This window comes from Geotrypetes seraphini, chromosome 9 (assembly GCF_902459505.1).
Source record: "Geotrypetes seraphini chromosome 9, aGeoSer1.1, whole genome shotgun sequence".
Classification (NCBI taxonomy): domain Eukaryota; kingdom Metazoa; phylum Chordata; class Amphibia; order Gymnophiona; family Dermophiidae; genus Geotrypetes; species Geotrypetes seraphini.
Window position 1 is genome coordinate 5422349 of NC_047092.1, and position 26641 is coordinate 5448989.

Consider the following 26641-nt stretch of genomic DNA (forward strand, 5'->3'; position numbering starts at 1 on the left):
AGACAGCAAAATTGAATTCCAGGTCAATTGCAATCATCAGGAAAAAATAACCTGAGCTCACCGTCTTTTATTGTTGGGTGGCTATTTCCATCTGATACCTTTCAGATTCTTTGGAAGAAAAGGAAAGGTGCAAGACAGCATTTATATTAAAATTCCTAAATCACCTAGATTACCATGGTAACAAGCAAATAAATCTGACAAGCCTTCAGGGACCATCCTTGTCTCCAATATTCAAAGAAAAAAGTGCACAGGCTGGGGTTTGTTCACGCCTAAGAATTTTGCATAGCTGTCATATAGCCTCCAAGTTTGTCAGTGAAGGAGGTAACCAAAGACCCACACGCATGACTGGCTCAAATTAAGGACCCCAGGGTGATTGCTTCTTATTAATGCTTCTCTGATCTGCCAGCTTAAGCCACAGAGCTTGGCAGATTCAGGCTGTTTGCTTTTCTTTTTGGAAAGAGCTTCATGCTACATTCAAGATTTTGTCTCTGGTGAGCAACTGTAAAGAGAGATTTTAAGGATGCATTTTATTCTAGTTTCTAGATTCTTTGCCATTCTCCATATCCCACTATGCATGCACAGGTATTCCAATGCCGGGAATAGCGACTATGCTATCAAGTTTACATTTAGAAGCATGAGAACATAAGAATAACCCATCAAGCCCAGTAGTCCGTTCTCACGGTGGCCAATCCAGGTCACTAGTACCTGGCCAAAACCCAAAGAATAGCAACATTCCACACAGAATCCCAAAGAATAGCAAGATTCTGGAATCCCAAAGAGTAGCAACATTCCACACAGAATCCCAAAGAATAGCAAGATTCTGGAATCCCAAAGAGTAGCAACATTCCACACAGAATCCCAAAGAATAGCAAGATTCCGGAATCCCAAAGAGTAGCAACATTCTATACAGAATCCTAAAGAATAGCAAGATTCCGGAATCCTAGAGTGTGACAAGATTCTAGAATCTCAAAGAGTAGCAACATTCCATGCTACCGATCCAGTGGCTTCCCCCATGTCTTTCTCAATAACAGACTATGGACTTTTCCTCCAGGAACTTGTCCAAACCTTTCTTAAAACCAGCTGTGCTATCTGTCATGTACCAGAACAGCTCTTGTATTGGCCCTTTAAAGGGCATCAAACATTTTAGGGCTTCTGTATAAGACCCATCAGGCTGATTTCCAAAGAATTTAAGTGACAAAATTCCCCCTCCCCCAAATCAGTTTAGACCTCAATCCTTAACAATAGATCATCAACACTCATTTGAACAATTATCAAGGAACCTGATTCCTCATTCCACTCAACGTTCGCTCCGATCCTCTAATCAAAACTTGCTCTCCATTCTATCACTACGGCACATTAATGCCATGAGAAGTAATATATTCTCCTGAGTGGAGTAGAACGGGTACAAGTGGATCGATTTTTCATTCCGTCAAAAATTGCAAAGACTAGGGGACACTCGATGAAGTTACAGGGAAATATTTTTAAAACCAATTGGAGGAAATTTTTTTTCACTCAGAGAATAGTTAAACTCTGGAACGCATTGCCAGAGGATGTGGTAACAGCGGATAGTGTAGCTTGTTGTAAGAAAGGTTTGGACAAGTTCCCGGAGGAAAAGTCCATAGTCTGTTATGGAGACAGACATGGGAAAAGCCACTGCTTGCCCTGGATCGGTAGCATGGAATGTTGCTACTCTTGGGATTCTAGAATCTTGTTTCTCTTTGGAATTCTGGAATCTTGCTATTCTTTGGGATTCTGTGTGGAAGGTTGCTATTCTTTGGATTTTGGCCAGGTACTAGGCTATTCTTATGTTCTTATGTACTGCTCCCTCACTCTGGAATTCGGCACCAAACCATTTAAGAGAGATTACGTCTCAAGATATCTTTAAATCCAACTTAAAAACATTTCTTTTTAAGACGCTTTTGGAAACTTAAGACATCATTAGGTCTGGCTCTTAAGCTGCTCTTCCTTGTTCCCCTCCTTTTTGTATGATCCTTAATTGTTCTTTACTATCCAAATATTGTAGTTCTTTCCCCTTTTCCTCTCGTTCCAATTAGTCTATGTTTTTATATTCTGTCTATGTCTTATGTCTTTATGTCTGTTGCGTCAGTTTTTTGCCCGTTTTTAAAACTTATTAATTGTTGTAAACTTGCTATTTTAATTCTGTAAAACCGCTTTGAGTTTGGATAAGGCAGGGTATCAAATTTTAAGAAACCTTGAACCGTTGAAATAGTAATGTGTTCAGAGATTTACGAAAAATCTGAAGAGAAAAAAGTATTCTTATGTTAGAGGGAATTTCATTCCAAACCGCTGTAAGGATCGGGTGATGTAGCCTACGGATTTCTTTCCTTTGAGAGATGGAAAAGAAAGTTTGTACTTCTGGGAATTTCTTGAATCTAAGGAATGTAAAGAGTTAAAAGACAAAGGAACTAAAGGCACGAATATTCCATGTAGAATTTGAAATATCACACTGGCACATTTAAATTGAGCTCTAAAGTGGACGAGAAGCCAATGAAGAGGGGACACATGATCAAATTTCCTCTTCCCCAAAATTAATTTTGCCGCCAAGAGAAGGTGAGAGATACGGGTGACAAACTGTCTTTATGTGAGCCTCGTGCCATAAATTCCGTGACCCCAATGCACAAAAGCTTTCCGTGGCAGTGAGACTCCTTACAGTCAGGGAGTGGGGGAGTGGAGTCCTGGCCTGGCTTTTTTTTGTTTTTAACAGGTACAGATGTCGTGCATGTGTAACATGCTAACAGCTGTGGCCTTAAAAATATTAGCTGCTTTCCCTGCCCTGATCAGCAAACTCACAGGACTCCCCGAGGTTGGTGGTGGCTTCGGGGCTTCCCCTGCCAGCTCACCTGATACTGGCTGAACCGGCAGGGGAAGCCCTGAAGCCTCCTGTGGCCGAGTTGATTGGGGCAGGGAGAGCAGCCTGACTTGAGGGAGGAGCTAGGCCTAGCGATTTCTCTTCTGAGCAAGCACCAGGCCCTGTTCCTCCCCTTCTTACCGGCAATTCTCCACACGAATAGCATGCATATAAGTTGCCAGTAAAAAAAAAAATAATAATAAATCACTCCCACTATGGTATTTTATATGCTGGTGTCAGAGCTTTGTGCATCTGGGCTGTGTCAATCAATTTTGTCTGAAGTTTTCAAGTTTATTTAATCTTTGATATACCGTTTATCAAAAACATACCTAAATGGTTTACAATTATTAGAACATTGTTAAGAGAACACATAAACTTAAAAGTAAAAAGTGGAGGGAACGACAGAACAAATAGACTGGAACAACAAAGGAAAAATGGGAAAAGGTAAGAGCTTAAATACAATGAAAAAAGAAAATCTTAAAAGGGAGGGAAGAGACGGAAGGGCTTTAGCACACCAGGTTAGGGAATCGCTTCAGTTTAGTCCTGCTGACTACAAAGAAGCAGTTAGGGCTCTGGGAGAATAGAGTCAAACCGAGAAGGCGTCTTTAAAAAGGAATGTTTTTGGTTTACATTTGAATTTTTCAAGTGATGTTTCTTGTCTAAGGTCTGACGGAAGGGTGTTCCATACCGTGGGGGCAACGACTGAGAAAATGGTTTTGCGGGTAGAATCGAGAAATAGTTCGCGAATTGAGGGGACAGAAAATAGATTTTGAGTCGTGGAATGCAGATTCCGGGAAGGGGTTTGTCGATGAATGCGGGTGAATCGGACTGCTTGGTTTTGGAAGTGATGCGATGAAGAATGGGTTGCCAGTGCACATGGTCAAATGAGTCTGACTGCGGGGTTTTTTAGTAGCTGAAGCCGGCGGATTTCGTGTTTGATACAAGGTATTGCAGTAGTCTATGTTGGAAATAGCAAGGAAGTGAATCAGGAGGTTGATGGAGGAGGGATCTGGTAAGGAAAGGATAGAGCGGATGAGTCTTAGTTTGTAAAAGCATTTCTGAGTGACATTGCTGATTTGGTGATGTAAGTTAAGATCTTCGTCAATAACAACTCCTAGGAGTTTGATTTTTATTGTCAAGTTGGATAGTGTATGAACCAATGCTGATTGGATGGTTCCGAGTTATTTTTGGAAAAGTAGAGAAAAATACGCCCTTGGATTTGGAGATGTTTAAGGAAAGCTGATCTTAAGTTTATTATTGATTTCTTCTATTTCTGCTGATGTAGTAGAGTTCAGGGGGTGAAAAAGTGGGATATCGTCGGCATTTGCGAAGATAATAAAATCTATAGATTGGGCCAAGGTAAGAAGAGGGCTCATAAAGATATTGAACAGGAGGGGAGAGAGAATGGAGCCTTGTGGAAGATGTGGCATTGTTAACTTGAACTTTGTAATTACGATTCGGAAAGTAAGATGTGAACCAAGAACAATTTAAAATCACACTAGAACATACCAATAAAGTTAAAAACAGAACTTGTGTCTTGCAGAAAATTATGGAAAGCCAAATATTGCTGTTTGTTTTAACCAAAGTGGAAGAGTGGACTGAAAACCTGGGGAATGGGGTCAATTCACTTTACAACTCCTTTGATCTCTGGGAAAGTCACTTAATTCTCCAAAAACAAAACAATCTATCTATCACTTTGACTGTAACCACAGAAAGGTAGTATAATCCAAACCTCATCCCCCGTTCCCTTCACAAACTGTCAAGGCAGACCCCCAAACAGGGAGCATGAAATATTCCCACTTTGGGGGATTTCTGAGGTGGATTAATGGACCTCTAGTCTACTACAGTTCTGATCATTTGACGTATGTTAAACCATTTCTTTTTTCAATTTCCTCTACTGTTCTCCAAGTGGAGCTCAGAAGCATTTACATGAATTTATTCAGGTACTCAAGCATTTTTCCCTATCTGTCCCAGTGGGCTCACAATCTATCTAGTGTACCTGGGGCAATGGGGGGATTAAGTGACTTGCCCAAGGTCATAAGGAGCAGAGTGGGTTTGAACCCACAACCTCAGGGTGCTGAGGCTGAAGCTTTAACTACTACGCCACACTCTCCTCCACTAGAATATCAGAAGTGAGCCAAGTCTAGGACAATCCAGCCATTGTGACATCACTGATGAGGTTGGCTCTTATTGGTGGAATGAGGCATTATGATGTCACAATACCAGCTCTGCTTATCACACCATTTATTTATTCAATTTTCTATACCCCGTTCTCCCAGGGGAGCTCAAAATGTTTTACATGAATTTATTCAGGTACTCAAGGATTTTTCCCTGTCTGTCCTGGTGGACTCACAATCTATCTAATGTACCTGGGGCGATGGGGGGATTAAGTGACTTGTCCAGGGTCAAAAGGAGAAGCTTTAACCACTGTGCCACTCTAGAAATCAAAATGTATTGAAAGTGAGCCAAGTATAGGACAGTGAAGCCATTGTGACATCACTGATGAGGTTGGCTCTTATTGGTGGAATGAGGTATTATGACATCACAATCTCAGCTCTGGTTACCAGACAGAAACTTTTCACACTATTTATTCAATTTCCTCTATGTTCTCCCAGTGGAGCTCAGAAGCGTTTACATGAGTTTATTCAGGTACTGGAGAATTTTCCTTGTCTGTCCCGGTGGGCTCACAATCTGTCTAATGTACCTGGGGTAATGGGGGGGGGGGGTTAAGTGACTTGCCCAGGGTCACAAGAAGCAGCGTGGATTTGAACCCACAATCCCAGGGTGCTCTCCCTGTCAGTCCCTGCTCAGTAGGGCTTACAATCTACAAGGACCCATATCCAGCCGCTTGTTGTAGCTCCAGGACTTTCCCTCAAATGATCGCACCGTCTCGGCTCGAACTCCACCTGGTCTTCGTGTGCCACGCCCCCTCCTGCTCTCAGTGCGGAGCGTTGGAAAGCTAGGACCACGCCCCTTCGAACGCCGGAGGCGGGGACGGGGAGGAGTCTCGCCCCTTTAAATGACTGGAAAGCGCGCCATGCCTGGCCCCGAGTGGCAGCCGCTCTGCTCGCCCGTCATGCTGCGCCTCCTTCTAGGCGCCCTGTGGGCGGCGAGCGGGGGCCGTGGTTCGGCCGGCTGCCAGCTGCCCTCGGACTGGAGACCCCTGAGCGAGGGCTGCCGGGCCGAGCTGGCCGAGATCATCGTCTATGCCAAGGTGCTGGCGCTGCACCAGGAGACCTACAACGAGCTGCCCTGGCAAGCCACGGCCGGGCACGATGCCCTCTTCTATTCGGCCGAAATCGAGCTGCTGTGCGACCAGGCCTGGGGCAGCATGCTGGAGGTGCCCGCGGGCTCCAGGCTCAACCTGACGGGCCTGGGCTACTTCTCGTGCCACTCGCACTCCGTGCTGCCCCATTACTCCTACTTCTTCTTCCTCAGGTGAGGCCGATCTTTCTTTGCTTTGGGGTGATCTTGGGGTCCTCTTGCAACTGCTATCAATGCCCCCCCCCTACTGCTTGCCTGGGGTTCCCTTCTCTGAAGTCAGGGTTTCTCTACTTCAGGGGTGTCAAAGTCCTTCCTCGAGGGCTGCAATCCAGTCGTGTTTTCAGGATTTCCCCAATGAATATGCATGAGATCTATTTGCATGCACTGCTTTCATTGTATACTAATAGATCTCATGCATATTCATTGGGGAAATCCTGAAAAGCCGACTGGATTGCGGCCCTCGAGGAGGGACTTTGACACCCCTGAGCTAGGCTGAAGAGAGAGGTGGAAGGCACAAAGAAGAAAGAGGAGAGGAATAGCCGCCTACACGTTGAGAAAGATTGGGATTTGTGAGGAAGAGTGGTAGGGAGTGTTGGCTAACAAATGATTAAGGGGAAAAAGAAAACTCCGTTTGGATCGGGGGGGGGGGGCAACTCCGGTCCTCGAGGGTCGGGTTTTCCCCAATGAATATGCATTGAAAGCAGTGCATGCAAATAGATCTCCTGCATATTCATTGGGGAAATCCTGAAAACTCGACTGGATGGCGGCCCTCGAGAAGGGACTTTGACACCCCTGCTCTACCTGAATTCTAATGACGCTTCTTGAGTTTAGCTTGGAAAGATGAGCAAAAAATGTGAAGGCCAGACAGGTTAATGGCTTGTGGCTTTCGCTCTGCTCGCCTACTTTGGGCTCTGAGGGCCACCAAAAGATTTCAAGCTTACACATACTGTCCCCTGACCTGTTTGTTCAGACTGGGTATTAAGCATTAAAAATTAAAACTAATATTGAGATTTTAAAAATTCATTTTATTTTGGATTATCAGCAGTACCAAATTACATAAACGAGACACCCGAGTAACACACTTAAGAGATTATTTGTTTGCTGTTTCTGTATCAAGTGGACAAGATTGAAATGAAGGCATTTTAAAGGATTTGAAGAGCATTTTGGCTGTTTGGGGTAATGCATCGGAGACCACTGCTCTAGGGTCAGCCCCTATGTGCTTATTCATTATCTTGAAAACCTGATTGGCTGCAGAAGCCACAGCATAGAGCAGCGGTCTCAAACTCGTGGCCCATGGGCCGCATGCGGCCCTCCAGGTGCTATTTTGCAGCCCACGGTCTGGATGTGATGATCAACTGCTCCCTTGCTGCAGTTGATTGTTCCGGTCAAAGCTGCGGCTGGCGGTGGCTCCTCGCGCCATCCACACCAGCATTTCTCTTCCCCCTTCCCTTTCTTGTGGAGCAGCAGCGTGTCTGGCTGACTCCCTTGCTCAGTTGACCGTTCCATTTAAAGCCGCAGGTGGCAACTCCTCGCACTATCCACTCCTGCATCGGAAGCCTCTCTGACGTCACAACATCAGAGAGGCTTCTGATGCAGGCGCGGATCTCGTGAGGAGCCGCCACCTGCAGCTTTGAACGGAATGATCTACTGAGCAAGGGAGGGAATGGAAGGGGAGGGGAAAGAGAAATGCTTCTGCTGCATAGGAAAGGGGGAACCTAGGGAAATGCTGCTGCTGCTGCTGCACAGGGAAAGGGGAAGAGAAATACTTCTGCTGCACAGGAAAGGGGGAGTCGAAATGCTGCTGCACCCAAATGGGGAAAGAGAGGGAAGGAAGGAGAAGGAAGACAAGGGAGAGGAGAGGAACAAGAGAAGCCAAGTTCATGGGAGGGAGGGAAGGAAAGGAGATACCAGACCATGGAGGGGGAGGGAGAGATGCCAGACCAGGGGAAAGAAAGGAAGGAAGGAAAGAGATGTCAGACCATGGAAATAGGACGGATGAAGAGAGAGAGAGGAAGGGAAGGTAAGACATGGAAATGTAGATTTTGAAAAGAAAGCAGAAAAATTGAATATTAAGCTAATGCCAAAGATGGATGCAAGGCAGAAAGTGAAGACAGAGAGAAAAACAGTCAAAGGACAAGAAGGCCCTGGAAACATAGTTAAAAGCACAGAAAAATAAAGTCACCAGACAACAAAGGTAGGGAAAATGATTTTATTTTCAATATAGTGATTGAAATGTGCTAGTTTTGAGAAAGAAAAGATATTAAACTTGAAATGTGAGGACTGCAGAAAAAAATAGAGTACTTGGAGGGCCACAGAAAAAATAGTTAATGTCTTATTAAAGAAATGACAATTTTGCATGAGGTAAAACTCTTTATAGTTTATATATCTTTCCTTTTAACTGTTAAAGGAAAGTTTTATAAACTATAAAGAGTTTTACCTCATTCAAAATTGTCATTTCTTTAATAAGACATTAACTATTTTTTCTGTGGCCCTCCAAGTACCTACAAATCCAAAATGTGGCCCCGCAAAGGGTTTGAGTTTGAGACGTCTTATTTTGAAGGTGAAACATCTTCCCAGTGGCCACACAAAATTATTGCCACTGTATTCATGCTCCTACTGCTATTATGTATCATTTCTGCAACACTGAAAGTGTACACAGCGCTGTACAATCAACACACAATAACCAGTCCCTGCTCGGAAGAGCTTACAATCTAATTGGACAGACAGACGGGACATATAGGGGTTGGGCAGTTTCTTGTAGAGAGACTGATAGGTATCATCTAATGAGTGGGGAGTTAAGAGTTGAAGGCGGCATTGAAAAAGTGGGCTTTTAATTTGGATTTGGGAGTTCTGATCGACAAGTCGATGAAGCCGTCCACACAATGTGTGGCGGCAGCAAAAAGGGCAAACAGAGTGCTAGGAATGATAAAGAAGGGGATCACGAACAGATCAGAGAAGGTTATCATGCCGGGCTATGGTACGCCCTCACCTGGAGTCCAGCACTGGTCGCCGTACATGAAGAAGGACACGGTACTACTCGAAAGGGTCCAGAGAAGAGCGACTAAGATGGTTAAGGGGCTGGAGGAGTTGCCGTACAGCGAAAGATTAGAGAAACTGGGCCTCTTCTCCCTCGAACAGAGGAGATTGAGAGGGGACATGATCGAAACATTCAAAGTACTGAAGGAGATAGACTTAGTAGATAAAGACAGGTTGTTCACCCTCTCCAAAGTAGGGAGAACAAGAGGGCACTCTCTAAAGTTGAAAGGGGATAGACTGCATTCAAACAAGGAACTTCTTCTTCACCCAGAGAGTGGTGGAAAACTGGAACGCTCTTCCAGAGGCTGTTATAGGGGAATACACCCTCCAGGGAATCAAGACAAAGACAAGTTCCTGCTGAAGAAAAAACGTGCGCTAGTAGGGCTAGTCTCAGGGCGCTGGTCTTTGACCAGAGGGCCGCCGTGTGCCCCGCTACGCTCTCTGTGTTTCCAGAGTCTCTGCCCCTAAACTACGTCTGCCCTTGCTCCACCTGATTCCCCTCTGTACAGGATAAGATGTTGTACCTAGATCCTATGCCTACGGAATCTGTGCATTGTACCTACGTCCCCGTTATTCTGCTACTCTCCCGGTTTTTCTGTTAGCTCGTTCTCAGAATCTGTGTCTGGGCGGCCAGGAAATAAATTGAAATAAATAAGTACGTACATACAATTTAAATGGCCTGGAGCCTCTCCTGGCCCTTTTAAATTGCTTTGATTATTGGGCAGATCGTTTCTACCAAGTGGCGCGGTGCCTGCTGAGATGGTAGCGAATCAGAAAGGCAAATGAAAATAGTTACAGCCTTCATGCCCTGGTCTTTAAAATTTGTCCGACAGGCTGTGTTAATACTGCGTGTTAACCAAAAAGATAGTGGCGCCTTCTTTAATTAGGAAAATCCCATATTTTATGGGAAAGGGGCTGGGGCTCGTCACACCACCTGTCTGGTTACCATCAAAGTGGTTGACATAAGGCACAGTTTGAAAAGTTCTGTAAAAAATCAAGTTAAACAAATATTTTTTAAAAATTTGACAAAAACCATATTTTTCCAATGGGATGGAAAAACTGGAAACTCGCTAGACTGAGTGTTTAGTCCTCAATGGAGACTACGTTGAGACATAATTGTTAAAAAAAAAAATTTATATCTAACTTGATTTTTTTTTTTTTTTACCAAACTTTTCAAACCACCCTCGTAAAAGTACTGTTCTAAATGAAGGCAGAATAAGACATCCTGGAACCTCTTCCCCCCACCACCTCATACACCCCCCCCTTTACAAAACCGCAAAAGTGTTTTTTTTTTGCACAGACCTGCGCTCTGAGTGCTCTGCGCTACTCCCGACACTCATAGGAGCTCTGAGGGTCGGGAGCAGCGCAGAGCTTTCAGCGTGCTGGTCTGCGCTAAAAACCACTATTGGGACAATGATTTATAAATATTTTTGAAATGTGCTACAACCTTTTTTTTTTTTTCTAAGATTGAAATGCAGGGCCTTTGCGAGCAAGAGATACTCCCTTGCTGAGATTAAGGACTGTGCTGGGTGGGGGAGGGGGTGGCAACAGGAAGAGGGGGGTAATGATCTGCCATCTGACCCCACTAGGACACGATTATAAGATCATTCCAAAACAGAATAATGAAATGTCCTGCTAAAAAATTGTTTCCCACGTACTCACCTTTATAGGACCCCCAAGGACCCCTGAAGAAGACTTTTTGTCGAAACGCAGACCGTGTTGGGTCCTGTATCCCTAGCGGACTAGGTCCTTTAAGGCTCTTATGTGGATGATTTACTTTTATGTGGATGATTTTAGTGTACCTTTGGAACTTTGATACTTTCAAATAAAGTCCATTTAGGAACATCGTCACTCCACAGAGTTTTTTTGGTTTTCTCTGGATTTTCTTCTTTGTGGATATTTTGGGGTCAATTCCTTTTGTTTTCTGCTAAAAAAGAGACATTCCTGCCTGTTTACAGTTTCCCATGTTAATTCACAGTCATCTGGCTTATTGTATTCTGGCTTCAGTGCAGTTCATGTCCAGAAACGTGTCTGCCAGCGAGTAACCTATCAATGGGCCAGATGTACTAAGTATTTTCCCAGAGACATAAAAGCAAGGGCGCCTGGCACTTGGTGTTTAAAGTTGGAGCAATGTTATTTTGGGTTTTGTTTTGCATTTTGGCTTGGAGCTTTGTTGTGCTGTAACTTCCATGTGCAAAATATCTTAACAAAGAGGGAGGGAGGGAATTCAGATAATGCTTTCCATCATTCTAAAGTAAAGGAAAATTAAGAAAACAAGGATGTGGCTGTAAAAATAAAAGGCAAAATCATTGCCATTAAAACCATGCAAGAGACTTATCTGGGATGGCTAAAATATGGCGGGGAAAGCAACCAGGATGGCAGAGAAAATGAGTGGAAGAAAAGGCAGCTCTGGGTGAAGCGAAGTGATAACACTTTGCAGGTATGTCGGTGGAAGACAAGAAGAGCTGGAATTGTAAGACGAAGACTGTGGCTTTTACTGCTCGTTATCTTTGATTAAAATGACGGAGGATTAGGAGCAAATGCTTTATCTTTTTACAGAGATCTGCAAACTCTCTGCAGGAAGAGTGCATTGGGACTTAATGACTAACTCCTATGCATAATTTGTTGTAATAATCCTGGTGGTGCCTTTTTCCTATGGAGAACGTAATCCCTATGTGGCCAACATAGAATTTTACCCTAGGCTTCCTCCATGGACAGATAAGAGTCCCTTTGGGGAAATTGCCAGTGGATAAATGAGTGAGCAGTGGGTTGTTTCAGACCACAGCAGCTGCTGAGAAGGAAGCTTTTAATGACCGAGGGCTAGGAATGTTATGCGTCTGTTAGACCAAGAAGTCGTTTAAGCACAGCCTTTGAGTTGGAGAATTTCACATTTAAAGAGAATAATTTTGTCTGCGAGTCGGAGAAGCTGGGAAGAAATAGCTAAATTATAGCAGTCCGATCTGCTGAGAGTGGAAGAGGGGGTGGTGGGGGGCACTGCCATAGTAAGGGGGGTGCAGGGGGGACGGTCTTTGTAAAGGGTACAGACCCTCCTTCCTGACCCCCCCTTCCCTTCCCTCGTATCTCTGTAATTTTTCCTGTGTGAGCAGCATTACAAACTTGCTATCTGCATCAGTGTTGCTTCTCTCTGATGTCACTTCCGGGCCCCGCATCTAGGAAGTGACATCAGAGGGACATGGGCAGCAAGCTCGTGCTGGTGTTCTTGCCTGGAAAATTTAACAAGGTGCGGGGGAAGGGGGCGCACGCGCGGCAGAGGGGCGAGGAGGGGCGCCACTTACCCTCACTATGCCACTGGTGCTGGTGGGGGTGGGGGGTGCATTAAGCAGACTTATCATGGATAGAGTTACCATATGGCTCCAGGGAAAGGAGGGCGGATTGAGACATCCGGATTTTACTTCTACTGAAAGCAGTGGAAGTAAGAAGGACAGCTAGAGACATCTGAGAGAGATCCCCGGACTCCTTGACCACCTTCCGGTAGGCAGTAAAGACCTTCCTCTTCTGCTAACTTCCCTGGACCAAAAAGAGATTGCGAGGAAATGTGTCAATGAAATCCTCAAACTTTATGAACAGAGATTTGAACAGCTACAAGGCCAAGACGACTCCACTCCTGGTCTTCCCCTCTTGATGCCTTCGTTATGCTCTTCATTCTATGCCCTGCTCTGTTGCCCAAATCTAGGGTTACTAGACATCCAGGAAATCCCTGACGAACTCCGACCACATATGGAGGTCCTCTGAGCATGCGTGGATGACGTCAAACACATCCACGTATGCTCCAGGCCCTCCAGACATGACTGGAGCTTATCGCAGAAAAGAAGAGGCTTGTTGGGGGCGGGGCTGGAGGCGGAACTGGGCGGGGTTATGTGGCCAAGGTTTTCCTTTGTAAAATAGAGTAACTCTGCCCAAATCCCTCCTCCTTAACTAAACATAGCCTCGTCCCACCTGGTTTCCCTCCATAAATGTCCTTAGATACACTGCCACGAAATCTGTATATTCGCGATTCGCAGACTCAGTCATTTGCGGTATTTTCTGACCGCGTCTAGCGTGTCAAAGCAGCTCCTGATTGGCATAGCCTGACTTTAGTTCCTGGAAGAGGCGATCAGAAAATACCATGAATGGCTGACCAATGGAAAATTCACCAACTGCCACAGTGGCAGAAGCAGCGAAGTTCTCACCAGAACTGCCGACTCTGAGCAAACCCCACCAGCAGGAGAGAAGCACAATTGAGGCACTAAGAACGATCAGTCTTATTTTTTCAGCACCCGTCGCCATCCCTGCAGCTCTCTCCCGCCTCCCATCTGCTCCTAAACCACATTCGCGGTTTTTCAAAATTCGCAGGTGCTCCTGGAACAGAACCCCCGCGAATTTCGGGGGAGTACTGTATTTGTATATTTCCTTTTGCTGATAAATAGTTAGCCTTAATATTGTGGTTAAACGCTCTCTGTTTTTATAATCTACCTGCTCTGCTCTTTATTTTCCCTGGAAAGGACCAGATATCTTTTTGTAATCCACCCTCTAACTCTTTTGTAATCCTCCTTGAACCGCAAGGTAATGGCGGAATAGAAATCCCTAATGTAATGTAATGTTCTACTGGTAACCCCTTCTCAGCCACTGCGTTTGCTCCACTGTTATCCGCCCTAAGCTTGCTGGGAGGGCGGGATATAAATCCATCCTCCTTTTTCTGGAGCCATATGGTAACCCTACTCATGGAGGTGGTGAGGCCAAAATAGGAACAAGATTCAGGGAGTTCAGGGCAACCACAGCTGTGGGAAAGAGGAATGTGAGGAGGCTTTGCCACATTACGGTGGGAGGGGAGAAATAATAATAATAATAATTTATTCTTGTATACCGCCACACCCCAAAAAGTTCTAGGCGGTTCACATCCATTAATTAAGATCCGTGCTGACATACGGATTTACAATATTTTGAACAGAGTTACAGCAGTAAGGAAAGGGAGCGTGGGAGCGATAGATAGAGTTTTATCAAAAGTACAAGCAGCAATAAAGGGAGGGAAGGAAGGTAAAGGAAAGATAGGAGAGAGATCATGTAAGGGGAGGGGGGGAGTCAAAGGGGGCCGGGGGAGAGTGGGAAAGGGGGTAGGTGAAGGTGGAAAGGGGTTAAAGGGCCTATTCTCGGAAAAGATGAGTTTTGAGTAATTTTGAGTAATTTGAGTAATTTGAGAAAGGGCAGGCTGGATGGACCCTGGAGTCATTTTGTTGCTAATGTCTCTGACTTTTTTGGTTTGTTTTTTTTTTCATCCCCCCATCTCAGAATGGATGAAAATTACAACCTCCTGCCACAAGGGGTAAATTTCCAGGATGCCATATTCGCAGACACACAAGAGAACCGGAGAACATTCTCCAGCTTTTTCCAGTTCTCCAACTGCACTTCAGGACAGCAAGTCGTAGCCTTTTCCAGCGACTGGGAGGTCCTGGAGGACAGCCGGGTAAGGCTTGACCCCTATCGTGCGCCGTTATTTGCCACAAATAGAGGTTTGTGAAGAGGGCTAATTCGGGGATTACCAGATGTCATGGGAGCTGTTTAGTTCGGTCCTTTAGATTGAGGAGGGCGATTTTTCTTTGCAAAGAAGATTCACCTGAAGAAGGTTTTTTTTTTTTTTTTTCTCTTTTCATAGCAACAGGATAAACCTCACCCTCAGCTTCATGATAGGGTCCGATATTCAGCTGGTGCTGATCAGAATTTTCCCTAGAAATTCAATGCCAGGCTATGTCTGCACTTGGGCATTAAATTTCCAGGGATTCGGAGCTGACAAAAAACACAGCTGGTTAAATGTGACATTTGGCTATGGCAAACCAAGTAAAGGTAGGACTGACTCGTATGTGGTTCTGTTTATCCAATTACCTTGGCTGGTTAAGTGCTGACTCTGCCCTCCGAATGCCCCCCAAAACAGCCAGTTACGTGTTGGGGGCTAAATGGACATGTTCAGTGACCTTAGCCATTGAACATGATTAACAGGTCAGCAGCTGCTTCCGGTTGGTTAAATTGCTTTGAACATCGACCCCCCTAGTATGTGATGGCAGATAGACTGGCGTTGCTTCACAGCGCTGAAAACTTCCCAGCGTAATTCCTCCCCCTGTTCATAAAGAGCAAAGAATGGGCAGCGGGTCCCCTTCCACCTAAGGCTTCACTTCTTCTGTGGATAAATGTGCAGAAAACTTAATACACACATGGACAGTGGTGTGGCGAGGGAGATTGGCGCCCGGGGCGGTGGTACCTGGTATCGCCGTGCGCTCTCCATCTGCTTGAGCAGCTCTCTCTGCCCCCTGTATCTCTATGGTGTCAGCAACATCTTCCACCTGCTGTTCACGCCAACCTTGGCTCCCGTCTGTCGGCACTTGGAGTGGTCTGTCTCCCCCCTCCCCCCACCACCCTTACTGCAGAAGGGCACAATGGGCTAGATTCACTAACAGGGAAAAAGTTAAGTTTCCAGTATAATGAGGAGAGTTACAACCCCCCAAACCCCCCCACAATGCCAGCGCGATCTCTAAGTAAAGTAGGGGGGGGGGGTTCCCCACCAACACCCCCCGTCTGAGCCCTTTAAAATACGTTTTTTCTTCGGCGCGATTTAAGCCCTGCGCTTGGTTGTCGGCGTGCCTTTGTCCTCGCGCGCTTTAGACTATGAACCGTTCAAACAAGCGTGGGATGAACACAGAGGATCTCTAATCGGAAAATAATGGGTATACATTAACATAGTAACATACCCTGTTTCCCCGATGATAAGGCAGGGCCATCAAATAAGACAGCCCCCCCCCCCTTTTTAGAAAAAAATGTAAAATAAGGCACCCCCCCCGCAAATAAGCCACCCACCGATACCTGCGCTTACCCGAATCGGGTGGTACGGTGGGTGACTCCGTGTGGTCCCTCCGTCTACCGTATTTGCCTCCATGGCTGCGTGCCGCGCCTCGTCATGAAGTGAAGAGGAGGAAGTGACAGGACTGCAGCGCGCGCACGTGACTCCGCGCAAGGAAACACAGGCAGCTTCCCTCATCCCTCCCTAACGGAGACTGCAGGAGTTTGTTCACGGCCAGAACATCCAAAAGTGAGACACGCAGACAGGTTTCTTTTGCTGTGAGCAATACCACTTACTGTATATAAAGCCTGTTTAAAATGCATACGGTATATAAACAATGGTTTCACATTGTCAAGTCCCCTCTGATGCTGCACTACAGAATAATCTCTTTACTGTGTTTCCCTGATGGAGAACATTGGGGACATTAAATGGTACAATATATGGTATGATGGATAAAGCTGGCCATACACGGTACGATTTTTCGGCCGACCGATTCTTCAGCCGTCAAATAAGACAGCCCCCCCCTTTTTAGAAAAAAATGTAAATAAGGCATCCCCCCGAAAATAAGCCCTAGAGCATATTTTGGCCTTCCAAAAAAAATAAGACAGTGTCTTACCATCGGGGAAACAGGGTAGTAGATGACGGCAGATAAAGACCCAAATGGTCCACCTAGTCTACCCAACTGTACACACTTTATAAATGAATGATTTAATTTAAATTGTCCTTTTTCTTAGCTATTTCTGGGCCAGAAATCCAGAGCTCTGCCCGGTACTGTACTGGAGTTTCCGTCAAAGCTCAATCCAGCCCACCTAAACCATCCCAGCCGTCGAAGCCCTCCCTCAACCAAATGGCCATATGCAGACACAGACCGTGCAAGTCTGCCCAGAACTGGCCTTAGTTCTTCAACATTTATTATTCTTTTCTGATTCTAGATCCTCTGTGTTCATCCCACGCTTTTTTTAACTCTGTCACCGTTTTCCTCTCTACCACCTCTCTCGGGAACGCATTCCAGGCATCCACCACCCTCTCCGTAAAGAAGTTCCTTACATTGCTCTTGAATCTACCATGCCTCAATCTCAAATTATGTCCTCTGGTTTTACCATTGAAGGAACTAAGGCCAATAGTGGGCAGACTTGCACGGTCTGTGTCTTGTATGTGGACGTTCAGTTGAGGACCGGCTTCGATGGTTAAAATGAGCTTTGACGGAGACTCCAGAAGATAGAACCTAAGCACACTCCCGGGCAGGGCTCTGGGTTTCTGGCCCATTTAAATTCAATGATTAATTTATAGAGCATGTGCGGTTGGGCAGCCTGGATGGACCACTCGGATCTTTATCTGCCGTCATTTACTATGTTACAATGCTTTACATGTAGGTATTTCCAGGGTCTACTTTAAATGTGCCTGCCTAACCTTCAAGATCCTCCACGGTATCCTTCCTCCTTTTATCCCTCTATCCTGGAATTCCTCAAATCCAACCTCCACTAGATCCACTCAAAAATTAAAACTATCCTACCCCTCCTTAAAAGGCATCTCCCTTGTTGGTAAACTTGGCTCTTCCCTCCCTTTCAGAATCACTCAGCTCTGGAACAGTCTCCCTTCCCCTCTCCGCAATTTGAGCCCCCTTCTACCATTCCGTAAGCATCTGAAGACCTGGCTCTTCTCCAGAACGTAACCCCGTCCCGCTCCTGGCACTCTCACACCAACCTCTCTTCTCTCATACTTATATAATTTCACTGGAGTTCCGTTCCTTCCCTAACCATGTAAACCGTGTCGAGCTCCATCTGCGGAGATGATGCGGTATATAAACCCAAGATTTAGATTAGATTAGATTAGGTAACATTTCAACACCTGAGCGACAAAGTGAATTCATTGGTCAATGAAACAGATGGGGGTGGGGAAGTGACGGTTTATACTTGCATGTGGGAACTTGGAAAACTTTCACAGCTCATTTTTCAAGTTGTCTTAACACTGTTCATGTTTCTCAGAAGAAAGAATCGGCACTGGGGGGAGGGGGCGGGAATGCTGAATTTGTGACATAAAATGAAATTAATGAATCTTCTGAATTGGTTTCATCTTAACATTTTCCTCTGTACTGACTGTATTTCTTTCTCTCTTTTTGCTCAATCTCTTCCCGGTCTGCCTTAGTCTCCTGCCAAGAGTTACGAGCCCAAGGCAGAAAGCGCCTGAGCTGGCTTGCGGGGAGGAAACGTCCCTTGGGAGTCCATTAATCTTCTGAACCGCAGCCCTTCAGCACCTGAAAGTTCACTTTTATTTCTCTCTGCTCTTCTGGACTATTGTAAAGTTGGCTACGCTGGCAGCTGGATATAGGGGGAAAGTTTGTGTAATGGGGACCCTAGAAATCTGCTGTTTCTGATCTCTCCGCTTCCCCAACAAAAGCTCATTGTTCCCAGCTGCTTTTGCCCATCACAGGATCTGCCTTCTGTGTTCTGGATTTCATGCGAGTTAAGTCTTTATTTCGTGCTTCCCGGGAGGTCTGGTGCTATAGGGGGTGATTCTTTAACTGGGCATCATAATTTAGGAGTCTTGATGCCACGCGTCGAGTGTGAATTCTACCGTGAAATCTGGGCGTCCAGATTGTACGTCCGCATCAGTACAGTTACATTTACGCATACCCGCTCTTGTCTTATTGATAGGTGCAAATAAACACGCCTAAATGTGTCATTTGCATGTGCAAAGTTGTGCTTGTAAGTGGCGTTCTTTTCCGTGCGCTAAGGCTGATTGATCCATCTTCTGAATGAATGCTAATTTTGTCTTTTTTTTATTGGGATTTATTAACTACCTTTTCATCAGGCGATTCACCTAGTGACGTATTAATGAGGGGGGGGAGGTCTGCCCCGGGCGCCATCTTGGTGGGGGCGCCAGCTCCCAACCTCCGCTCTGCCTTCCTGCCTACAGCAAAATACAAAAACACCGCACAGGATTACGTTCACCAGGAATGCTCTCGGTTAAAAATGGCACTGAATAACGGAGCACTACAGTTATGGAGAACCACGGCTATTGCTGGCTTTCAACTCTTCTGGCAGGGCCCTTACATAGAAACATAGAAACATAGAAAAAAGCGGCAGAAAAGGGCTATAGCCCACCAAGTCTGCCCATTCCATGTATCCCCCCCCCTGAGTTTACTCACTTAAAGATCCCACGTGAGTATCCCATTTTCTCTTAAAATCCGTCACGCTGCTGGCCTTTATCACCTGGAGTGGGAGTCTGTTCCAATGATCCACAACTCTCTCGGTGAAGAAATACTTCCTGAAGTCGCCACGAAACTTCCCTCCCCTGATTTTCAGTGGATGCCCTCTGGTGGTCGAGGGTCCCATGAGCCGGAAGATATCATCTTCTGACTCGATGCGTCCCGTGATATACTTATACGTTTCAATCATATCTCCCTGTTCTCTTCTTTCCTCAAGTGAGTACAGTCGCAATTTCTTTAGTCTTTCCTCATACGTGAGATCCTTGAGCCCCAAGACCATCCTGGTGGCTATTCGCTGTACTGACTCGATTCTCAGCACGTCCTTTCGGTAGTGAGGTCTCCAAAACTGAACGCAGTACTCTAAGTGAGGCCTCACCATGGCTCTGTACAACGGCATCACAACTTCAGGTCTCCTGCTGACGAAACCTCTGCGTATACACCCCATCATTTGTCTTGCCCTGGAGGAAGCCTTCTCCACTTGATTGGCAACCTTCATGTCCTCGCTAATGATCACTCCTAGGTCGCGTTCCGCTGTGGTCCTAACCAAGGTCTCACCATTTAGTACATAAGTTCTACGTGGGTTACTCTTTCCCAGGTGCATTACCTTGCATTTTTTAGCATTGAAGCCAAGCTGCCAAGTAGTTGACCATTGTTCCAGCAGCAGTAGATCGTGTGTCATATTATCAGGTAATAAGCTTCTGCCTACTACGTTGCAAAGTTTGGTGTCGTCGGCGAACAGCGATACCTTTCCCCTAAGTCCTTGCGTCATATCTCTTATGAATAAGTTGAATAGAATCGGACCCAGGACCGAGCCCTGCGGCACTCCACTTATCACGTCCGATGCTTCAGATGGAGTACCATTCACCACTACCCTCTGATGTCTGCCGCTCAGCCAATCCCCAACCCATGTAGTTAGAGTGTCTCCTAATCCTATCGATTTTAGCTTGTTCAGTAATCTTCGATGAGGAACGCTATCAAATGCTTTACTGAAGTCCAAATACACTACGTCCAGTGACTCTCCTGCATCCAGTTGTCTAGTAACCCAGTCAAAAAAGCTAATCAGATTAGATTGGCAGGATCTACCCTGGGTGAACCCGTGTTGGTGTGGATCACGCAGTTTTTCTTCGTCTAGGATTGTGTCAATATTCTGTTTGATCAGTGTTTCCATGAGTTTACACACTATAGACGTGAGACTCACTGGTCTGTAGTTTGCTGTTTCTGTCCTGCAGCCCTTTTTGTGGAGTGGGATTACGTTGGCGGTTTTCCAGTCCAAGGGGACCCTTCCTGTGCTTAGGGAAAGATTGAAAAGAACAGATAATGGTTCTGCCAGGACTTCCCTTAACTCCCTGAGCATTCTGGGATGCAGGTTATCTGGTCCCATGGCTTTGTTTACTTTGAGTCTTGATAGTTCGTCGTAGACGCTACTGGGTGTAAATTCATAATCTTGAAACGGGTCTTTCTGGTTATCTCCCGTCTGTAACTGTGGACCAACTCCCGGCGCTTCTCGGGTGAATACTGAACAGAAGTATTGGTTTAGCAGTTCTGCCTTCTCAGAATCTGATTCCTCAAAATTACCGTCCGATTTCTTCAGGCGTACTATCCCATCTTTGTTTCTTTTCCTGTCACTAATATAGCTGAAGAAAGATTTATCCCCTTTCTTAATTTTCCATGCTAGCTCTTCCTCCATTCGGAGTTTGGCCTCTCTGACTGCTGTTTTGACAGCTTTAGATCTGTCTAGGTAGTCCTCCTTCGCCCCCTCCCTGCCTAGATGTTTATAGGTGATAAATGCATCTTTTTTCTGTTTAACTAGGTCTGAAATTTCTTTACTGAACCATTGGGGTCTTTTGTTTCTCCTGCGTTTACTTACTGTCTTTATGTATCGGTCTGTTGCTTCGTGTAGTATGGATTTCAGAGACGACCACATATCCTCCATGTTGTCAGATTTTGCTTGTTTTTGTAGCTCCCGATGGACATAATCTCCCATGCGGTTGAAGTTTGTACCTCTAAAGTTGAGAACCCTTGTTGCTGTGGTTGTCTTAGGGAAACCTTTCTTAAGGTTGAGCCATACCATATTATGGTCGCTGGAGGCCAGTGTGTCTCCTACTGAGACTTCCGTGACGCTATCTCCATTGGTGAGGACCAGGTCTAGTAATGCCTGATCCCTGGTGGGCTCCAACACCAATTGCTTGAGATGTGCACCCTTTATGGAGTTCAATATTCTTTTGCTGCTACCCGTAGTCGCGGAGAGTGTGTTCCAATCTGCATCTGGCATGTTGAAGTCTCCTAGCATTACTGAGTCTCCGCGCAGCGTGATGTTCTCTATGTCCTCGATTAATTCCATGTCTTTGTCCTCCTGTTGCCTGGGAGGTCTATATATCACACCAATGTATAGGCATTTTTCTTTCCCTCTGGCCAGGTTCACCCAGAGGGATTCCCCGGTGTATCTAATATCTGTGATTCTGGTGGTTTTGATGCTTTCCTTAGTGTATAGCGCTACTCCTCCTCCCAATTTTCCCACTCGGTCGCAACGAAGTAGGTTGTACCCTGGTATAACCATATCCCACCCATGCGATTCCGTGAACCAGGTTTCGGATATCGCTATCACGTCAAGATCGGCATTTGTTATCTCAGTCTCTAATTCTAGAATTTTATTGCCCAAGCTGTGTGCATTAACATACATAGCCCTCCATATCTGTGAAGAGATTCCTTTGTGAGTTAGTGTGGCTCCTAATTTATCAGTGAAAGACACCTGTAAAAACTGTATATTAGTATTAGAGCTCTCGTAAAGACTCTTCTCTTTGAGCCAATATCCTCCATTGACAATCAGTAGCTTGTTCTGATTTGGAGATTCCGTTGCCTTCCGATGTAAACTCTACCACCATATCTCCTCAATACCTCCCTGTAGAAGACTCTTCATCCCTCCCTCTCATCCTCCTGCCTCTACCTCCCTTACTCCATTTTCTTCTGTCTATCACTTGAATTGTACATCGCCTGGAACCTATTTAGGCATAGAATGACTCGCAGATTGTAGATTTGTCAAGTTAGGATTAGATCATTACGAGTGTGTCAAGTTCGGATGAAAACTTGTATCATAAACTTGCACTTAATTATGGCAAATATAGTGCAAATCGTAACCTATTAACTGTATATTATGTATATTTAACCTGTAACCCATTCTGAGCTCTTTTGGGACAATAAATAAGGGTGTGGCTAAGGTTTTGGTAGTGTGCTCAGAGAAGATGTATTAGGGGTGGTTTAAAAAAGTTGGGGGGAGCGAGAAGGCTATTGGTGACCCCAAAACATGGTGGCAGTAGGCACTTCCTATTTCCATAATATCTTTCTAGTACGTTTGGAGTTTAATTGGATTTTATTTCTTCAAAAGGGACTCGATTTAAGCTGCATTATTTACGTCCTGTATTCTTATCCTACTTATTGTAAACCATCTTAAAACCGTGCATGAAAGGTGGTTACATCAAATTATTAAATCGAATCAATTTTGAAATGAAAGCAGATGTAACGGATGTTGCTGGCAATACAGGGGGACATCTGGGATCCCTCCTTTTCCTTTCTGTTCCCATCCACTAACGCACAGGAACCAACCTCCTATTTATAACATCTTGGAGGTATGGGAGAAGAAGGATTTTGAAGATTCTCACCAGAATTTATGCTGCATGCGTCGTTTGGCTATTTATAATGTGTTTGCTTGAGCACAAAGCCAAAAAAAAATGGGGTGAAAGATTTCTGACATTCGATAATTCCCAAGGGCTGTGCACTCCATCATTGTGAGAACGTTTTCACCTAGCTCTAGTTGTAACTCTTTACTTGTCAGTGGGCAAGTCCCGGGTGGATTGTTCTTGGAATTGGGCCCTGTAGTCACTGATTATACGGGAGAAACTTTACTCCAGGGCACTGTCATCCCAAAATCATGCTGTTAAATCCGGGTTCCATAAAATGCTTGGGCTTTCAGACCAGTGGTCCATCGTGCCCAGCAGTCCGCTCACGCGACGGCCCCCAGGTCAAAGACCAGTGCCCTAACAGACTAGCCCTACCTGCGTAAGTTCCGGTTCAGCAGGAACTTGTCTAACTTTGTCTTGAACCCCTGGAGGGTGTTTTTCCCTATGACAGACTCCGGAAGAGCGTTTCTATTTCTTGATGACGGCAAGCTATCTTGGAGAGCAGCCTTGCTCCGAGTCAGTCTACCAAAGCGTGCTGAAACCATCTGAAAACCAGCTCATTTGTCTGCTTGAAATTAGCAGAACTCAAAAGGCCTCCCAGGGGCTGAGAAGCTTAGTTTGCAAAATTTCTCTCAAACTCCCGTGACTGAAGTGAGACTTCAGTTACCTTATGAACAATAATGTGTTAGTGGTACATTACATAACGGGGGGAAAGGAGAGTCTTCACATTTGTAATGAGGTCTTTCATTCAAACTTCAGCAAAGTGTACAGATAGACAAAAACTCCAAACCAATGGTGTATATTTTATTTCCAATCAATGCAGACTTAGGTGTCTTAAAAGATGCCATAATTCCTCACTGATACGATGTCACTATGATGTCACCATGTCTCCCATTGAATTCCTGGTAGGCATCACCGGCAACAGTTACTCTACACGTCTCGCATCTCCTTTGCCTCTCTGCCCACCCCCCTCCCCACTCCTCTCCTTGTCTTCCCCCATACTTTTTTAAAAAACTTTCCTGGTGTGAGGTTGCTGTCTGCGTTGGCGCTCTCTCTGATGTCACGTCCGGGCCCCGCACCTAGGAAGTGACATCAAATGGCAGCTGACACTGATGTGGGCACGATGCTCACGTCTGAAAAGTTAAAAAGGTACAGGGAAAGGGTAGGGGGTGCACGCGCGGCAGGAGTGGGGGGGGGAAGGGTGGGGGAGGCGCACCACCGCCCTGGGCATCGCTCACCTTTGCTACGCCACCGCCTGTGACCCTGGGCAAGTCACTTAGAGGGACATAATTGAAAGGAACGTCTAAGTCTGTTTTCGTCTAAGTCACAAGTCATCCAAAGTAAAAAAAAACAGCTTAGGACACATTTTCAAAAAATACGTCCAAATTTTTTTTTGTTTCGAAAATCGTCTAATTATACGTCCTGCTGATCTGATTGTCCAAGCTGCTAAATCCTTCATCTTTATACCACATTTTCATCCAAGTCAAAAACGCCTAGAACAAGCCCTGTTGGACGTGGGAGGGGTCTGCAAAATGATGGACTGAACACCCAGACGGTGTCAGGTCAAAAGCACACCTGGACAAAGGCGCGAGCAGACAACTGAGCGCAGCGTGGAGGTGCGCGCTGAAGAAAAAAACTGTTTTTAAGGGCTACGATGGGGGTGTGTGGGGGGGAACCCCCCCACTTTACTTAATACAGATCGTGCCGCATTGTGGGGGCGTTGTGGAGGGTTTGGGGGGTTGTAACCCCCCACATTTTACTGAAAACTTAACTTTTTCCATGTTTTTAGGGAAAAAGTTACGTTTTCACTAAATTGTGTGTGTGTGGGGGGGTTACAACCCCCAAACCCCCACAACGCCGCTGCGATATGTATTAAGTAAAGTGGGGGGGGTTTCCCCCACACCCCCCATCGTAGCCCTTAAAAATAGTCTTTTTCTTCGGCACGCACCTCTGTCTTGCGCTCAGTTGTCGGCGCGCGCCTTTGTCTTCCGCGTTACTGTCTATGAACCCACCCAGACATGGCACCTAAATAGTGGGGTACCTTACGGGGCACTGCTGTGAACTTCACAAAAAGAGTGCCATGTCTTCTCCTCACTACAGCTCCCTTATAGGTCACGGTGAGCCACCCAAACCACCTCCACAATCCCCTAGACCCACTTATCTACCACTCTAATAGCCCTTATGGCTGCAGGAGCCATTTATATGCCTGTACAAAACGGTTTTGGGGGTGTATAGGGGAGTGCACATGTTTAAATATCAATGTAGTGATTACAGGGGCTTATGGGCATGGGTCCACCTCTCTATCGGTCCCTAACCCACCCCCAAGACGGTTTAAGACACCTCTGTGCAGCACGATTAGGCTTTCCTATGCCAGGCGGCCAGGTGATGATGGTCTGCAGGCTGAATTTTAAAGGTGTGATTAATATTTTTATGGGGGGGGGGTCGGTGATCACTGGGGTAGTGTGTGGGGGTTTGTTTTATGTGTTTGCAGTCCTTATCTGGTGACTTGAGGTGGGATTTTGTGACTTAGACCATGTTTTACATGGTTTAAGTCACAACGTCCAAGTTCCGTCGATCCTGGGCTTCCCATGTCCCGCCCAACTCCCGCCCTCAACACTCCTCCTGAAATGCCCTGTTTAGCTTTGGTCGTTCAGTGGTACTATGAAGGCCTAGGTCATTTAGAAAATATGTCTAAAACTCATTTTTATTATCGGCACTTGGACATATTTGGACAATGTTCATCCAAGTGCCGACTTAGGCCGTTTTTTGGGACGTTTTTCTCTTTCGATTATGAGCCCCTTAATCTTCTGTTGCTGGAGGTACAAAAAAAAAAAGATTGTGCGCTCACTCGGGACCGAAAAAGTATCTGCATATAATATGTTATCTGCGTTTCTTATACCAGAGAAAGGTGGTACAGTGCTCCCCCGAAATTCACAGGGGTTCCGTTCCAGGAACTCCCGCAAATTTCAAAAAACCGCAAAAGTGGTTTATCGCCTGTCAAAAGGCAGGAGAGGGCAGCTGGAGTGCCGGCGGGTGAAGGAAATCACTCGCAGTCTGCTCCGACCGCCTCTTCCTGTACTAAAGTCGGGCTACACCAATCGGGAACTGCTTTTTACAAGCAGCTCCCGATTGGTGTATTCCGACTTTACTACAGGAAGAGGTGGTCGGAGCAGACTGCGAATGAGCGAGTCTGCGATTCACGAACCGCAAATTCACGGGGGAACACTGTATATCAAATTCCTTTCCTTCCTCCCCCCCTTTTTGTTCTCGCACACTAGGCTGTGATGAGTTGTTCAGTTCATCTACTTCACCTGTGGTCCCAGATGTGGAGCTCATCCATAAGTGTTGGCAGCCATCCAAACTGTTTTATTGTTCCTTCGGAGCAAGGAAACGGTGCCTGCTGTGACATGACTTCACTGCCAGCAACTAAGCTTTCTGTCTTTTGACAGATTCTTCCTGTGGCCTGTCAGCATGGGCTCTAAGCTACCAGAACAGAGCTCCGTTGGCCACACATCGGGTTCGTTAGCACGGTGAGTAGATAGCTGAAGCCTGATCTAGCGGCTTGGCGATATCCATGGTTCATAGACAACGGCGCGAAAGACAAAAGCGCGCGCCGACAATTGAGCGCAGCGCGGAGGCGCGCGCCGCACAAAATTGCAGTTTTTAGGGGCTCCGACGGGGGGTTTTGTTGGAGAACCCCCCCAGTTTACTTAATAGACATCGCGCCGGCGTTATGGAGGGTTTGGGGGGTTGTAACCCTCCAC

General features: G+C 45.8%; 1 protein-coding gene across 1 annotated transcript in view; it reads left to right on the top strand.

The window, feature by feature from the left end:
- The first annotated feature begins 5925 nt into the window (after positions 1-5925).
- The window catches only part of CCDC3 (coiled-coil domain containing 3), a 52534-nt gene continuing 31818 nt past the window's right edge, over positions 5926-26641 (top strand). Inside the window, exons 1-2 of the mRNA XM_033957819.1 lie at positions 5926-6307; positions 14456-14630. Coding sequence (XP_033813710.1) covers positions 5946-6307; positions 14456-14630 — 537 coding nt within the window. The 5' untranslated portion in view covers positions 5926-5945. The remainder of the gene's footprint in view (positions 6308-14455; positions 14631-26641) is intronic.